The sequence below is a fragment of the Hemitrygon akajei genome, chromosome 7, assembly GCF_048418815.1.
Source record: "Hemitrygon akajei chromosome 7, sHemAka1.3, whole genome shotgun sequence".
Taxonomy (NCBI): domain Eukaryota; kingdom Metazoa; phylum Chordata; class Chondrichthyes; order Myliobatiformes; family Dasyatidae; genus Hemitrygon; species Hemitrygon akajei.
Window position 1 is genome coordinate 33,720,197 of NC_133130.1, and position 17,632 is coordinate 33,737,828.

Below are 17,632 nucleotides of genomic sequence, written 5' to 3' on the forward strand. Positions count from 1 at the left end.
GCTGCATGATTCTTTCCTGGGAGATGATGAACTCTCGCCTCAGGATCAGCATTTCCCACATGAATGCAACAATCCCACTTGATTTCATCATTTCTTGCTTCACTCTCAGGCTGTTGCCTGGTTTACTATGAGGACAGACTTGGAATATTTTCTCTGGAGTGTCAGAGGCTGAGGCGCTTCCTGATAGAGAGTGTCTAAAATTATGAGAGGGTAGGTAGTCAGGGTCCATATCCCAGGATAAAAATATCAAATACAAGAGAGCATGTCTTTAAGCTGAGAGAAGAAAACTCTACAGTAAATGAGAATTACGAAGTCTGGCATGGGCTGCTGGGGAAGGTGAGGAAAGCAAGTACTTTGAAGAGATTTTTGTACAGTCAGGGAATGGAGGGACATAGGCCATGCACAAGCAGATGGGATTAGTTTAATTTAGCATCATGGCTGGCGTGGACACTATGGTGTGGACACTATGGCACTGTGTTAGACTTTTCTATTATTCTATTTAAGGTCCCCATAAGTTACCGTGACAAAAATAATATGCAATAAAAATGGAAATGCTGGAAATACTCCTCGAGTCAGGTTACATTTGTGGGAAAAGAAAGAGAGCTAATGGTTCAAGTTAAGAGCCCTTCAGAATGTAGAACATGGAAAATGAAACAATACAGGAGGGAGGACTGGGGACGAGGTTGTCTCCGATATAGTAAAACCAATGGACCATAGATGCAGAACATCAAAAGTCATTTGTCACAAACAGAATATTCACAGAATTGATCTAAAATAAACAAAATCTTGTAATCACATGGAAGTCTGGTGACATTGATGGAAAGGTAAACAGAGTTAACCTTTCAGGTCAAAGACCCTTCGTCGGACTGCAAGGTTATCTGTTTCTGCTGTGCTGATGGATATGATATAGTCTTAGCTGCCAACTTGGCTAGAGTCTGAAATGCAAAATCTCTTGCCAACAGCTGCCTGCCTTTCACCCACCCGCCATCAGTTGTTTACCTCTCAATTGTTTACTTTCTTCCTCTTCAGTGATTCCTTTAGAAATGCCAGTTAAGTTGGAGGAAAGCTAGAAAATCCATCTTTGACTACATTCTGTCAAATATGAGAACAGATGGGGTAATTTAATGTCTACAGCCCAAGCGCATCACTGATCATTTTTATTCCATGAGCCTTAACATCCTGATTCTATATTCAAAAATAAGCTGCAATGTTAGGTGCATCTGTTGGATCTCTGTTTATTTTCCGATCCTTAGGGTTCTTCCAGGAGTCAGGAGTGAATGAGCAGTCTTAAGCTCTTAACGATCATTTATTTTAAGTACAAACAAATATACAAGTACTAAGCAAACTAAATAATTTGCTGAGAAATGAAGCAAAGGGATGAGTGAACAGCAATGAATGTGAAGATGAAAGAAAAGGAAAGATGGCACCTCTGAAAAATCCATTACCTTTATAACCGAGATAAGAAAATTCCTTAGGTAAAATAAACCAGTCACTTACATTATGTGGTAAAATGAGAAAGGTGATATTTTAACTGTTACACCACTTCCTGCTATTAAGTGAGGACGGACCATCACATATTGAGAAAAATACATGAGTTTATTAAAAAGGACAAATAATTAAAATACAACTTTAGTCTTACATTAATTCATCTTATGAAAAGTATTAAAAACAGTGGTTTCCAACACATATCACATTTATTTTATGGTGAAACTGAGCTAGTATGTACAGTTACCTGCCAGCTTGTACTCCATCCCCTACCCCTGCTGTCTTACTCTGATTTCTTCCTTCTTTCTTCCCAGTCTGGATGAAAGGTTTCAACCCAAAGTGTTGACAGCTTATTCCTGTCCACAGATGATGTCCTCCAGCATTTATGTGTGTTGCTAGTAGGTATATGAGCTGGGCTCATGTTCTGAGCTCTGTTAGTTCTTATAGCGTTATAATTTCTCATTGAAAACGGGCAACAATATTCTACCATTTGCCAATGACAATAATTCGACAAGCCTTTTTTGAGTTGCAGCAAAGAATTGCCTTGTTGATGAAACTCCTACTTTTCCTTCTCTTCCTCCAAGTACCTTCATCCCAGAATTACTTGGGCACTAGAGGAGGAAGATATTGTATATTTGAAAGATCCTGCTTGATGGTGTGCACAGCCAATATGCTTCCAAACCCCTTGACTCTTTATTCTTGCCAATGGAGTTTTTTTGGGTTGACCGCAGCAGGGGTTTCTTCCAGAATTGTACATATGACCTAATGATCCCAGACCCAAAATAACGTAGGGTCATGAGTACATACTGGTGATGGGAGAATTGTCGCCTCATCTATGATACACTTAGGTTATGTGATATTGGCAAATTTAGTCTTACAGCTCTGACTTCATACACAATTGCTACATTAGTGAAATGCAAGGACAATGTGGTTTTTGCCTGTTACCAATACACACCTGTGTATCCAAATTAAAAAGAATGATAACCAACACAGAAAACTCAGTGATCCTGCTCAACATCATAGCGGGCAAGCAGACAGCATTTTAAGGGTCTATTCCAAAGATCATACCAGCTACTACATATAGTCAACTTGCTGTCAGCAAAAAAAAAAACAAGCAAAACGTGTGCCTATACTGTCAATGATTTCAGTTAAAGCAGATTGGTGTTGTTCAAAAAATGAGCAGGTTTTAGAGATAATATTGAATGGCTACATGCTAGTATCCCTGAGGACGGAATGTGAACAGCTTTTAGCACCAGTGTAAAAACCATCTGCAGACAACAGGTAATTCTGCTTTACCAATGCAGGACAAAATAAGCCTCATTTTGGTCACTAGTTATCCAAGCCAACAAGTGATTTTGTACAGTAATATATATGGGTGTAGTGGAGAAAACATGCTATATTCTACTGATAAATGTCACTTGTCTGAACTTCTATTCCCTTTAGACATTGCCTGAAGTTTGCTCTGAGCAGGATGAGCTGGATTTCTTGATGGAAGCACTGATAATCAGGTAAGATCACCTGAAAAAAATAGTAAGATTGCTTGCTAAACTACTGCTTTATTTAAGTCTTCCCTCATTTTCTCCAATTCTCATACCAATCCACTCCCTTCCCCCGAAAAACACAATAGTCAACACTTTCTTTTAGATATTGGCAGGATGATCCATGACATGAGCAAATCAAACATGATCTCCTTTAGTCTAATTGAAGAATCTGTGAAAACACTCCTTTAGATGGCTATAAATAAACTGAGGCCAAGGAAAGCCAATTACTCTGGGCACCTGAAGCTCTGCCAGATTTATAGCTTTCAAGTAAATTTATAATTAGGGTACATTTATATCAGCAGAAAAGAATCCTGAGATTCATTTTCTTGCGGGCATTCACAGTAAATCAATATTCAAAAGTTCAAAGTAAATTTATTATCAAAGTGTAGCGGTGTGCTACACGCAGCACTGAAATAACGACATGGAGTCGGTGAGCTGCAGTTGCAAAAGAGGTTTATTCAAACTTCGCGGCTTCACTTTAAAGCCTTCCTGATCCCGCCCTCCCCGGGCGGGAATGCTGTAGGGGGCGCGTATTCACAGTCCCGTCCCTGCGCGCGGGCTTTTCCCCTTGCTGGTGAAGCAGGCTTGGCGCCCTCTTTGGGACCGGCCTCTATGCCGGCACACGCCACTTTGTGAGCCGGTTCGAGTGCGCTGGGAAGTGGGTCGCCACAAAAGTACATATATCTCACCATATACAACCCCAAGATTTGTTTTTCTGTGGGCATACTCAGCATATACAAAGAAACAACAAAAAACAACCAAAATAATAATAATAAATAAATAAGCAACAAATATCGAAAACATGAGTTGAGGAGTCCTTGAAAGTGAGTCCATTGAACATTTCAGTGACAGGGTTAGTGAAGTTGAGTAAATTCATCCCCTCCAGTTCAAGAGCCTGATGGTTGAGGGGTAATAACTGCTGGTGTAGGTTCTGAAGCTTCCGTATTTTTGGTGACAGGAGTGTGAGGAGAGAATGGCCTGGATGGTGAGGGTCTTTGGTGATGGATGCTGCTTTCCTGCACCAATGTTCAGTGTAGATATGCTCAATGGCTTTACCCGTGATTGACTGGGATGCATCCACTACTATTTGTAGGCTTTTCCATTCAAGTGCATTGGTGTTTCCATACAAAGCTTGATGCAACCAGTCAATATATTGTCCACAGCACATCAACAGAAGTTTGTCAAAGTTTTAGATGACATGCTGAATCTTCACAAACTTCTAAGAAAGTAGAGGCACTGCTGTGTTTTCATTGTCACGGCACTTGAGTACTGGACACAGTATAGTTCCTCTGAAATTTAAAGTTGCTGATCCTCTCCACCTCTGATCCACCGCAAGCAATGGTCTGTAACATCCCTTTGGGCTTGGAGGCAATTCGGTGAGGCAGAACCGAAGCAAGGCAAGGCAGTGGGCCTGTTGCCAGTGCGAAAAACACCCGACATTCGATTGACTTAAGCACTGAGCCAAATCGGAAGGGTCGGGTACAGGTTGAACTGAGGCAGCAGGATCCAGGCCCCAAAGAGCATCGAAGTGACACAACCCAATGTTTGGATGACGATTTAGGCACCAGGCCAGATCAGAACGGTCATGCTGAGGGAGAGGCGATTTAGCTCGCTGCTCTTCTCTGCACTGAACAAAAGGTCTGAGAACAAACTTTTCGTGAACTTCAGTTCAGCACGCTATTTGCTTGCGTTTATTGTTTGTGTGATTTGGTGTTTTTCTCTCTCAGCACAAAAGGTGTTTGATGCTCTTTTTTAAAAAATAGCTTCTTTGGATTTCTTTGTTTTGTGGCTCCTTGTTGGGAGATGAATCCTAGGGTTGTATAATATGTACATATTCTGATAATAAATGTATTTTGAACTTTTGATGAGGACTGCAGAATCATCAAAAATATACGACTTGAAACAATAAAAAGCATTTTAATAGTTTCAAAACAGTTGATTCTGTAAAAGAAGGGATGATTTTTAAGAGATTCTCAAATTCAATGATTGGCCTGGAGATTGTTCTCGCAAAGGGGATGATTTCAGGCACTCCTGGAATTGCTGTGTCATCTAAGCAATGCGGCAATATTTTGAAGTGAGTTTGAGCATAGAAACCTGATTCAAACGTCTCCAGTGGTTTTTGGTGCCCTCATCTTTATAAGAACAAGGCTTTTCCACTGTCCATTGTTGGTTTTCTTTCTTTACTGGTTTGTGATTAATGATCTGATCTCAGATTAAATAACCAAACCACAGCCAAAATGTGAGGGTAGGAATAACCAACTCAATATAAATAGATGAGATTTTACAGGCTGGTTGGAATGTAGTCTGGAATTCACAAAAGGTTGTGGTTAAGAAGGGGTGGGGAGAGGGTTAGATTGAAGGTATTAGCGAAGATGTAAGAGGGATTGAGAGTTATGGGCGTTTCATAGACCTTTCTGAATACTGATGGCAGAGGGGAAGAAGCTGTTCCCAGAAGGTGCAGCAAGTATAATTAGAAAAGGTAACGTGATTACATTGTTTATTACTAGGGCAAGTGAATACAAAGGGAGGAACAGTATGTTTCCATTGTATAGGGTATTGATGCAGCCGTATCTGGAATGTCCTCTATTTTTATTGAAGGAAGAGTTTTGCCAGTCTGTTATGTGGAATAGTTAGCTGTTTCATGTGCAGAGTTTGGACAGGCTGGATAGTATCCACTGCAGTGTAGAAGAGTGAGAGGGATATGATTGAAACATTTAAGGTCCTAAGAGGACCTGACAGGGTAGATGTGGGGATATTTTCTCTTGTGTCTAAATCTAGATCTGGGAAGGGTTATTTATTAGTAATGGGTCATCCTTTCAAGAGAAAGGATAAAGTATATTTTTCTCTTCAGAGATCATGAATCTTTGGAACTCCCTTTCTCAAAGGGTGATGAAAGTGGATTTTTCTGAATATTTTTAAGGGAGCGATAGACAAATGGATGCAAGATTACCACACAGGAAATGCTGGAGCAACTCAGCAGGTCAGGTGGCATCTATGGAAATGAATAAACAGTTAACATTTCAGACCAAGACCCTCATCAGGACTAAAAAGGAAGAGAGAAGCCAGAATAAGAAAGTGGGGGGGGAGGGGGGTAAGGGAAAGTACAAGCTAGAATGATGATAGGCAAAGTCAGGTGGGTGGGGAAGGGGGACGAATTAAGAAACTGGAGGTGGAAAACATAAACTGCAGGAGAAGCAGGAATCTGATATGAGAGGAGAACGGACCTTGGGAGAAAGGGAAGGAGGAGGGGCAACAGGGTAATGTGAGGGAATGGGAGGAGAAGAGGAAAGAGGGGAGCCAGAGTGGGGAATGGAAGAAGAGGGAAGGAAGAGGCAGTAAAATTATGATAAGTTTGAGAAATCAATGTTCATGCCATCCAGGTCAGAGGCTGCCCAGATGGAATATGAAGTGTTGCTCCTCCAACCAGATAGAGGCTTCATCATGGCAGTAGAGGAGGCTATGGATTGACATGTCAAAATGGGAAGGGGGATAGGAATTTAAATGGTTGGTCCTGGGAAAACTTGGTTTTGCAGATGGAGCAAAGGTGCCCAATCTATGTCGGGTCTCACCAACATAGAGGAGGTGGCATTGTGAGCACTGGATACATGAGAAGAGCCCAGCAGATGCAGAAGTGAAGTGTTGTCTCACCTGAAAGGAAGTCAGGGAGAATGTGAATAGGCAGATGTTGCTCTTTGTCTGCTGAAAAGAACCCTGTTCTGTGAAGAAGGATGTTCTGGGGAAAAAAGATTCATCTTGGTAACAGATGCAACAGAGACAAAGAAACTGGGAAAAGGGGATGGCATTTTTACAGGAGATAGGGTGGGAAAAGGGTATGGTCAAGCTGTGGATACATGAAGCAGCACTGATACAGTTATCAGTATAACGTAGGAAGAGTCGGAGAGCATTGCTGGGGAAGGCACGAAACATGGACTGTTCCACGTGGCCAATGAAAAGACGGACATAGCTGAGGCCATTGCGGGAGCACATGGCTTTACTTTGAGCTTGGAGAAAGTGGAAGAAGCTGAAAGAGAAATTGTTGAGTGTGAGAACTAATTCTGCCAGGTGGAGGAGGGTGGTCGTGGAGGGGAAACTGGTCGGGTCTGTTGTCTAGGAAGAAGCGGAGAGCTTTAAGGCCTTTATGATAGGAGACATAGTGTATAGAGACTGAATATCCATGGTGGAAATGAGGCATGCTGCTGATCTCCTCAACAACCTTCAATTCCCTAGAGCGTCTTCTTGCTTCCCCCATTCCCCCACTCACCTGTCTTCACCTATCTTCACCTATCTTGTACTCCTTCCGCTCCACCCACCTTATCATCCTGGCTTCTTCCCCTTCCTTTCCAGTCCTGATGATGGGTCTCTGCCCGAAATGTCAACTGTTTATTCATTTCCATAGACGCTGCCTGACCTGCTGGGTTCCTCCAACAGTTTGTGTGTGTGTGTGTGTGTGTGTGTTACTCTGGATTTCCAGCACTTGCAGAATCTCTTATGTTCATGATGTAAGATTTTATTGGATTTTCTGAATTGCAGATTTGACGTTATGTCAGATTCACCAAGATCTCACTAAGTGGCAAACCAGGCTTTCAGGGCTGAATGGTCAACCCCTACTCATAATGTGTATGGACGAATGCGCTGTGCATTGCAGTGTGACCTCACTCTGCCACTTGCAATAGCAATGAGTTTCATTAACATTAAATACAGCCTAAAGAAACTTTCAAGAGAAGTTGTCAACTTTCTAGATGAGCATTTAAAGCATATCTTAACTCACATTTAAATTAGATTTATCCTGAACCTGTAAAGTCTCAGCAGCTCCCAGGAAAGCTTTTCCACATGGTGTCAAGTTGAAAGGCATAGGATAAACTGTGGGCATGCCTTGCTATATAAATCTAGAGCAGAGAATAAGGAGCTATGAAGGAAAGCATTTTAAATTAAAATTCTCAATTCCCGTATCAAATTTACTAGACATTTTGGAATTTTCTGTTAAAAGAGAGCACTTCCTCAACTATTATCTATTTTAAGAAGATCTGCGCCAATGCCATCAGCTCAGACACTATTGCAAGTGCCTAGTTGATTGCATCCATGGTGGATACGTGCCACCAAACAGGACTACACTCGCCTATGTAACCAGCTGCCTGATAATTGACCCACCACATCTAGCTGTTTGTCTGCCTGTCCAAGACTGCTTCTGCAACCTTCAACCATTCTTTGCTTTCTGAAAATTACATTTGCTATTTCCAAACACACCTCCATTCCTAAGCCAGTAAACACGGACCAGTGGAGATGTACGTACTTAATCTGATCACGAAATGTCAGCCATTTGGACCTGGACATTTCCAATTCCCAGAGAAAGAAAACACTTTTCAAATAGCTGTAATGTTACATCATTTGTCTCATTAAAGTTTGCCATTTTTACCTCAAAGGCTGCATGTTTCTATAGATGCTGAAATAAAATTTATCATGAATGAAATCCTGCCAGTGCAGTTGTTTCCACATTTCTCTCAGACTTCTAGCGAGTTGATTTGTTGTCATTGAAGTGGTCAATGCTTTTCATTGTGATGCTAAACATGTACTTCTTCTGTTGCAGTAAGTTCTGCCATCAAAACATTGTGCGATGTATAGGAGTCAGCCTGCAGGCTCTCCCTCGCTTCATTCTGCTGGAGCTGATGACAGGGGGAGACATGAAATCCTTCCTTCGAGAATACCGACCTAAACCAGTAAGATGCGAACATATGTTAATGGAAATATCTGTTGAAAGTTGTTCTCCACAAACAGAATCAATCTTGTGGAGTGACAGATACCAGCTTTAAAAAAAATCCAGTGTCAAAAGCCCATTATTAGATTTATTGGCAAAGTAGGATGATGCCGGGATTTTCAATAATTTTAGTAATTTCCTTCCCTCACCATAGATTGTGAGCATTTAGTGTTTGCTTCACATCTCAGTGATCATCTCTGAGGTGTTTCTTCGTTGATGCATTGAGGAACTCTATTTGGGTCCTCACGGTACTGATGCATTTCCAGATGACGCTGATTAAATGTTAGCATTTATCTGACACTTGGCAAAGTGTCGGATGTTACTGGTCTCTTAATTGTTGTGACTCTGATTGAGGGTAAAGCTTCAGTGTAGAAAAAAGTATTGAAGTGAAGTCTGCAGTTCTTTATTTTATATAGACTGGGTAATATACTTATGAAGGCACTGACATTTGAAATCTAACTAATCCTTATTACAGTATATTGGTTGTCAGTTTCTGCAGCATTCACTGAAACTGGATAAAAGAGCACGGAATACATCACATAATTTCAGTGCCCTGACAGTCAAAGAATTCAATGTTTTATTTAGGATTAAGGTTGGGCCAATATTATCTGCCTGAAGCAAGAGAAGTCAGCTAATTGCAAAGTTTGGTTTTAAGCTATCCGCTCTGTAATTGACCACATCTTGCAAAGCTAGCAAACGTCTGTTCATATAGTTCGTTTTTATTGGACTTGTCACTCTTCACTTAACTCAACTGATATCTAGTAAAAATCAAAGTAAGCCAGGAACTGATTTCCAGTCCTTTTTAATCCATATTCAAATTTATTTTCCTTCATATCTTATGCCCAACTTCCTCTCCATTTCTCTTTTTTTCTAAAGTTTACAATTGTTACTGTTATATTTCAGCCTTCATTTTCATGCATGCTTTGGGATAATAAATGACAGGAGTAGTCAAAGTCAGAGTGAAGTATTTTCTGCACCCTCCCCTCTGGCTAGCCCCCAGCAGCCATTTTAATTGGTGTTCTCAGTTGGAGAATGAGGATTCCCAACAAACTACATTAAAGCAAAATATTGTTGATGGTGGGAATCTGAAGAAAAAATAAAATGCAGGAAAAACTCGGCTTTTACACAGCATTAGTGGAAAAAGGATATTAATCTTTTCAGTTGATAATCTTTCATCAGAATTGTGAGCAAGTATCCCTAGAGTCATTGAGAAGCACATCATGGAAACAGGCCCTTCAGATTTTTGAATCCATGCCAACCATCAACTATCACTAACCACTAAAATTAATTCTACACTAATCCCAATCCCAGTACTTTATTCTCCTCATATTCTCATTAACTCCACCAGATTCTACCACTCATTTATACACTAGCGATATTTTATTAGTGACCAACTAACTAATGAACCTGCATGTCTTTGGAATGTGTGAGAAAAACAGAGCTCCCAGAGGAAGCCAGCACATGAAATAACATGCAGACTTCACATAAACACTAACCAAGACTGGAATTGAACCCAGCTCTTTGTTGCACTGAGACAGTGACTCTGTTAGCTGTGCCACAGTGTAGTGTTAGTTGCATACAAGATTTAAAGTGAAGGGAAGTGAGATGGTGAATTTCATGTTAATTTAATATTATTACTGTCACCATAGCATGGTAGAACCTGTCACTAATAGTCAAAAGTTGTGTGCTATGTCTAATAGCGCTTAATCGTGAGGAACATTAATTTTGTGTTGAGAAGAATGTGGATTTTGCAATGTGATTCTTGAAGGTATTTTAAATTGATGAGATTTGTAGGAATATTGATCCTGTAATATTGATCAAGTGACACTGGGCCAGATCTTAACTTTGACAATGTAGAGCTGGTGTTTGGTCCTCAATTTAGTGAGCACAGCATAAAGGATCTGAATAATGATGATGATTCCTGATCATCAAAATTAATGATTCAAGAAATAAAGAGTTTGCTAAGAAATTGGAGAGCTGCAAACACCAGTGGAATCTGTAGCACACTTGGTAACCAAAGCAATTAAATGTTTATTGGATTTTATTGGGACTGAAGATTGTCACCCTCTTGCATATTTTCATTATAACTTTGACAGAAGTGACTACAGAGGGGTGTGAAATTAAACATCTTTTATATTGTATGTTCTGTTCTTACAGTAAGATTTCCATTGCCCTTGTAAGGATACCTGTTTCTTACATAGTAGGCAACATGAGACAGCATCTAAACACATTATTCTTATGTATCACTTCCACTCACAGCATGCCAGTTTTATACTTTCTTGGTTAAAACTACTTATCAAATGTCTTTTGATATCACAGGGGCAGCCATCAACTCTCAGCATGCTAGACTTGCTGAATGTGGCTCGTGACATTGCTCGGGGCTGCCAGTATTTGGAGGAAAACCACTTCATTCATCGGTATGTAACCACAAGCTAGGCAAGCAGGATCACTGAATGCTATCCAATTGTGTATGTTTCTGATAATCTTTATAATGGGACTTTTTGCTGTTACACTGCTTTACAAGAAATGAAACAGATATACTCCACTTTCACCCTGAGGTGGATGCGATGAAAATTTCCTCTATATTCACTGTAGGAATGGAAGAGGCTGTGCTATCTTGCAATATTTCTGTGACATATTTCTTTTTGAATTGATTTTCCTGTTATTCCAATAACCTACTGAAATAACATAGCAAAGAATTTTTGATTAATGCAGGTGACCTCAATTTCAAAACTGCTTTTAGTAAACCAAGGTTGAGTTTTCTGATAAAAAAAAAATTGCCAGAAAAAAAAAACCACTGCAGAATTGTTAGCAGTTCTGATCACAAATACATTACAGAACACCCAAAGCTACATTCAAAAGATCAAAGAATAAACAAGTTAAAATTATATCTCTAATTTAAAAAAAAACACAAAAATCATGTGAAGCAGAAAAAGCAGTCTTGTATTTCAGTGTAAGAGCAATGTGGTAAGTGAATGCATTAAATCAACAATAGGAATACTGGCATCATTTTTTATGTGAGCAATCAGCAGATGGATTATAGTTCTAATCATTTGTCATAAGCCTATTCTGCAGTTAGATGAATAAACTCATATTTTACGCACATTCCCTAAAGAAATGTTCATTTAGATATTTAGATTTAAGTGCATAAGGTATTTTTTTTTGTAGGAGGCCATCTTTTGTAATCTGAACATATGCTGGTTTAATCCTTGGAAATTCCTACCTACATGCTCCCTTATCTGGGTGAAAACATTTATTGGGGATTGAAAAGTGGGATCACTGTCATGATACAATCCATCCATTTGAAATTTAATATAGAACATAGAACACTACATCACAGTACAAGCTCTTATGGCCACAATGCTGTGCTACATTTATAACCTATTATAAGATTAATCTTATCTAACCCTCAATTTTGCTATCATCCATATGCTTATCTAAGAGTTTCTTTCTTGTCCTAAATAATTGCCTCTACCACTACCCCTGGCTGGGATTCCACACAGTCACCACTCTCTGTGTAAAAAAAATCTTGCCTCTAACATCCTCCCTATACTTTCCTCCAGTCGCCTTAAAATTATTCCCCTTTGCGTTAGCCATTTCTGCTCTGGGGAAAAAGTCTCTAGCTGTCAATTCGATCTATGCCTTTTATCATCTTGTACACTTCTATCAAATCAACTGCCATCCTCCTTCACTCCAAAGAGAAAATCCCTAGCTCACTTGATCTGTCCTCATGAGATATGCTTTCTAAATCAGGCAGCATCCTGGTAAATCTCATCTGCACCTTCTCTAAAGCTTCCACATCCTTCCTATAATAAGGCAACCAGAACAGTATACAATATTCCCAATGGGGTCTAACCAGGGCTATATAGATCTGTAAGATTACCTCATGGCTCATGAACTAAAAAAAATATTATGATGAAAGGAAGAAAAAAATCTCTTACCACAAAGCATTGGAAATAGAATTGGTTCATTATTTTCACATGTACTAAGTTCCAGTGAATAGCTTGTCCTGCATGCTGTTCATGCAAATGAAATCATTGCAAAGTGCATTGAGGTATTGAAAAGGCTTTCTGCTGCTCAGTGACGACCATAGGTGTTACGTTCTAGCTGACTAGATATGCAAGCCGGGGATGTACGATATGGAGAGCAAGCAGTTGCTCATATTGCAAGCTCCCCCTCTCCACGCATCGGATAAACCGAAAAGAATGGCAGAGACCAATACAGTTCGGCACCGGCAGCATTACAGGAGTTGCTAGTTGGCGTTGGACTCAACATAAGACTGCCTTAGTGACTGCAGCTCCATATTGTTCACTCGAGTTTACTCCTGAAGCCTTTCCCTTGAATGGACATAGTCGCAAGGCAGCATAGGTTTGAGGTCAATTTTGCTTCTCGGTGAGCTGCCAACCACAGCTAACAAGCCCCATCTGCCCAAAGCGGCTGCTTTTAAGGTATCAGTAACCTGCCTTTGCCCCTTTTCCTGTCAGTAGAAATGGCTCCGCTGGGCTTAGTAGCTAAGCAACACAGGAAGGCCGGGAGCTGGGTTGTCAAAGGCTTTTTGAGACACATGCCATTGCGAGCATTGAGTAGCATCTAACATGAGCTTTGCTCCACTATCTGCCATGCCCCAGCTATGACAACCTTAAGAAGTCACTGAGGTATTACAAGATAAAATAATACAGAATAAAATGTAATAACTACAGAGAAAGTGAAGTACAAGTAGACAGTGGGGGAAAAGGAAGAAAGCAGAGTACACAATACACAGCAATGGGTAATTTAGCCATGTTGGGATTGTTCCTGCACTCATTGAGATAAGGGATAATCCATGAGCATGGATTTAGCTGGGTTTTAGCAGCAGTTTCATATAAACGTATGGCACTTACTCTCCTAAGTACTAGTAATTACCCTCCTAGGTGGTGGCAACACCACGACCACCACAAGAATACAGAAATCATGGATTCTGCCTGTGATTTCTTCCTGTATTCCAGACAGCTGGTATTTTCCAGTATGTACACTGAAGAGCTGCACCTAGTTAAACCTGACACAGAGCTTGTTGCAAGAAAGAACATTAAACCACAGTACAGGTTCTTCAGCCCACAATCTTGCACCAAGATCAATCTAACCCTTCCTTCCCACATAGCTCTTCACTTTTTTTGCATCCTATCCAAGCGTCTCTTAAATATCTCGAATGAATCGGTATCTACCACTACACCTAGCAGCGCTCTGTGTGTAAACCAGCCCATTTCTGACATTTTCCCCTCTCCTTTCCTCCCATCACCTTGCATTAGCCATTTCCACCCACTTTCCACCCTGTGAAAAACTTCAGACCACCAGGTGGAGTACATTCCATCTACAACCACTCTTCTTCCATCAACTTATCACTTACCCAACAAAGTTAATCAGGCTCATGAGGCATGACCTGCCCCTCACAAAGCCATGCTGACTATCCCTAATCAGATTATGCTTTTCCAAATGCTTGTAAATCCTGTGTTTAAGAATCCTTTCCAATAGTTTGCCCTCCACCGATATAAGATATAAGACTCCACAGGTCTATAATTCCCAGGATCATCCCAATTACCTTACTTGAACAAAAGAATAACAATCTTCCAATCTTCTAGCACTACTCCTGTGGCCAGAATATCATCACCAATGGCACTGCAGTCTTCTCCCTCACTTTCCATAGTAACCTGGAGCATATCCCATTTGGCCCAGTAGTTGGAAATGAAGAAACATGTTCCTTCTAATTATTACTGCCTGGAATTTGTTTATTCTGTTTTTACCAGTTATTTTAGTCTCTTTGATTTTGAAGTTTTGCATTGATTCAGAATGTCATTAACAACTTTGTGAGGTGCCAAAGCTGACGGCATGCCTTTGTCATCACTCTGGAGTATTCACAATGACTTGTCAGCAGAGCTTGTTTTGGTCTGCCCAAGTAATCCTATCACACTGCTTGAGGTCTAACTATGTTCAGGACCTCGCTGGTCAGGTCAAGGCTTCTCTCTGTAGGAAGTACGGTATGTTTGAAAGAACTGCACCTGTCAATGGCAATTCCAGATGATCTGGCACATTCAAACAAATGTGGCCTAATGGCTAGCAGTGTATACACTGCAGCACACACAGAGCGCTGGAGCAATTCAGCAAGTCAGGCAGCATTAATGAGGAAGAGTAAACAGTCAACGTTTCAGTTTGAGAAGACTGAGAAGGAAGGGGAATAATGCCGGAGTAAAAAGGTGGGGGGGAGGGGAAATGGGCTAGCTGGAAGGTGATAGGTGAAGCCAGGTGGCTAGGAAAGGTCAAGCATGAAGGGGAAGGAATCTGATAGAAGAGGGGAGCGGGCAATAGGAGAAAAGGAAGGAGGAGATCCAGGAGGAAATAATAGGCAAATGAGAAGAAGTCAAAGGTTAGACGGGCTATAGAATGGGGAGGGAAGCTGTTCACCAGGAGGAGAAATTTGATATTCATGCCATTAGGTTGGAGGTACCAGATGGAGTATAAGGTGTTGCTCCTCCACACTAAGGGTGGCCTCATCCTGGCACAAGAGAATGCCATGGATCGACACTTCGGAACGGGAATGAGAATGGGAATTAAAATGTTTGGTCACCGGGAAGTCCCACTTCTAGTGGATGGTGCAGAGGTGCTTGGCAATCGGTCTTACCAGTGTAGAGGAGGCCACATCGGGAGCACCAGACACAATGGACGAACCCAGCAGATTCACAGGTGAAGTGTTGCCTCACCTGAAAGGACTGTTTAGGGCCTTGAATGGAGGTGAGGGAGGAGTGTATGGGCAGGGTTAGCACTTCTGCCACTTGCAAAGGTAAGTGTCTGGAAGGAGGTGAGTGGGGAGGGACGAATGGACAAGGGAATTGCAGGGGGAGGGATCTCTGCAGAAAGCAGATATACACTTGTTTCTTTAATCTCCTCCCTTAGTTTAACCTTTGGAGTTCAAAATCATTCTAGTGAGTAACCTTTGTACTTCCTCCAAGACCAATGCATTGTCCATGAGATATGAACTGTTCACAATGCTGTCCTGTGGCTAACGAAGTTTTGTATAAGTGGGGAATCTTTACCTCTGTCCCATTGTACTGCAGTCTTTTGATATAAAGGCCATTACCCAGGATTTTATTGACTATTTGATTTGCTCTGTACCAAGTGATGGCATTTTGATTATCTATGTACGTGGATAAATAATTTCTCACCCTCATCTTAAACCCACCTCCACCAAGCTTTTTCAGCTCTTCATTCCTGGCTTATTGTCTTCTGAAATTATTCTGTTTTATCCTTCTTAAATTTCTTAGTAAGGTCTTGGTTGTATCTACATTGTCTTGAATGATAATGATCTTTGCTGCACTGGCAGACTATAAAATGTTCCTATTTCCTTTGGAGCAAGTTGTTTATAAATATGCTGAATAATTGTGCCACACTGCTAATTCCCCAGCTAGATCAGTAAATTGTCCTCAATTCCTCAAATTTCAGCTGTTGACAACAGTGTCTTATGAGACCTTCTAATCAAATGAACGTCCAAATCACAAGAGCAGATGTTACTCTGTCAATTATTTTTGTTTAAAAAGTTTAGTTGAGTTTGTCAGGTATACCATTCCTTTTACAGTTCTACATTGGTTTGCTCTTACCACCTGAAAAGTTTCAAAATATTCATTCAATCTATACTTAATTACAATGCTGTTAATTTCCTAACAACAGATGTTAAAATTCACTGATTTCCTTTACTTACCTTACTTGTATATCAAAGTGATTTGCACAATGTTCTAATATAAAGAAATTTTTTATCAAATCAAAAGAACCTCATAAAATTATTTTAGTGCAGGCAATAAAACTCTGATGACCTGGCAGCTGTTTTACCATTGAAACAATTTGTAATGCATGAAGTTCTGTGTATCATCATTCATCACATTGAATTATTAATTTTAAATGGATTACTTGTTAACATAATGCCCCAATTGGAGTTTCTCTTCATTAATGAGTCCTTGATGTTGCTTCACTCACCAGGTAAATTCTGATTTTATACTTCTCAGCAACTAATTGCAGCTCTCCCTGGATTAAGAGTGAAATCTTAATATCTGAACCACGTTAATGTAGTTCTAACAGAAGGCCCATGAAGTGCTAGCACAGATCTTGTACTGAAATCCTGAACAACAACTTAAAATGAGAGTTTGACCAACTAAACCATGCTGAGAGGGCTTGGCAGGACGGTTTCATTATAATCTGCTTTCTCAAGTGAAAGTGTGCAATTGTTTAATTACATCTGCCAACATCAGTTCACTAATATTTTTACCCCAAACCATTTGTTCTTGTGTTTAGATTAATTTATCAATGCTATGCAAGTTCTCTAGATAGTGCTACATTTTCCTGAATAAATGATGGTGAAGATGACTTACGTATATGATTGTAAATCTTTAGTAGTGACTGGATAAATCATGTAAATTAACCAATGTTCTCCACTGACATCCTTCTAAAGATCAAATAAAAAGGCAGAATGGTTATATTTAACAACCATACTTTTACTTCCATCTGACCACACTAGGAAAAGCAAAGCATTGGACTGTCTTAATTCAAAACTTTGTGAAGAATTTAAGAAAATGAGGAAATCATAAATCCTTTGAGATTGCTGTATAATTTAATAAGATCATGCTAATAATCTGCATTGAGTTCCACCTGTAAATTTTGCATTACTCCACTTTGCCAACTTTCACTGAGATATTCATTGGTAATCTATAATAGACATATTTTAGATATTAGGATTTAAAATCACTCCTCACATCCTCAGCGTTTCATGAGTAATTTATCATCATTACCTATTAGCAATAAAATTTGCCTTTTCACTTTTACCATGAGAATATAT

At 40.1% G+C, this 17,632-nt stretch overlaps 1 protein-coding gene across 1 annotated transcript in view; it reads left to right on the forward strand.

Moving 5' to 3' along the window:
- LOC140730332 (ALK tyrosine kinase receptor-like) overlaps positions 1–17,632 on the forward strand; it is a 1,251,709-nt gene that overhangs the window by 1,200,663 nt on the left and 33,414 nt on the right. Inside the window, exons 22-24 of the mRNA XM_073050601.1 lie at positions 2,929–2,993; positions 8,611–8,740; positions 11,098–11,195. Coding sequence (XP_072906702.1) covers positions 2,929–2,993; positions 8,611–8,740; positions 11,098–11,195 — 293 coding nt within the window. The remainder of the gene's footprint in view (positions 1–2,928; positions 2,994–8,610; positions 8,741–11,097; positions 11,196–17,632) is intronic.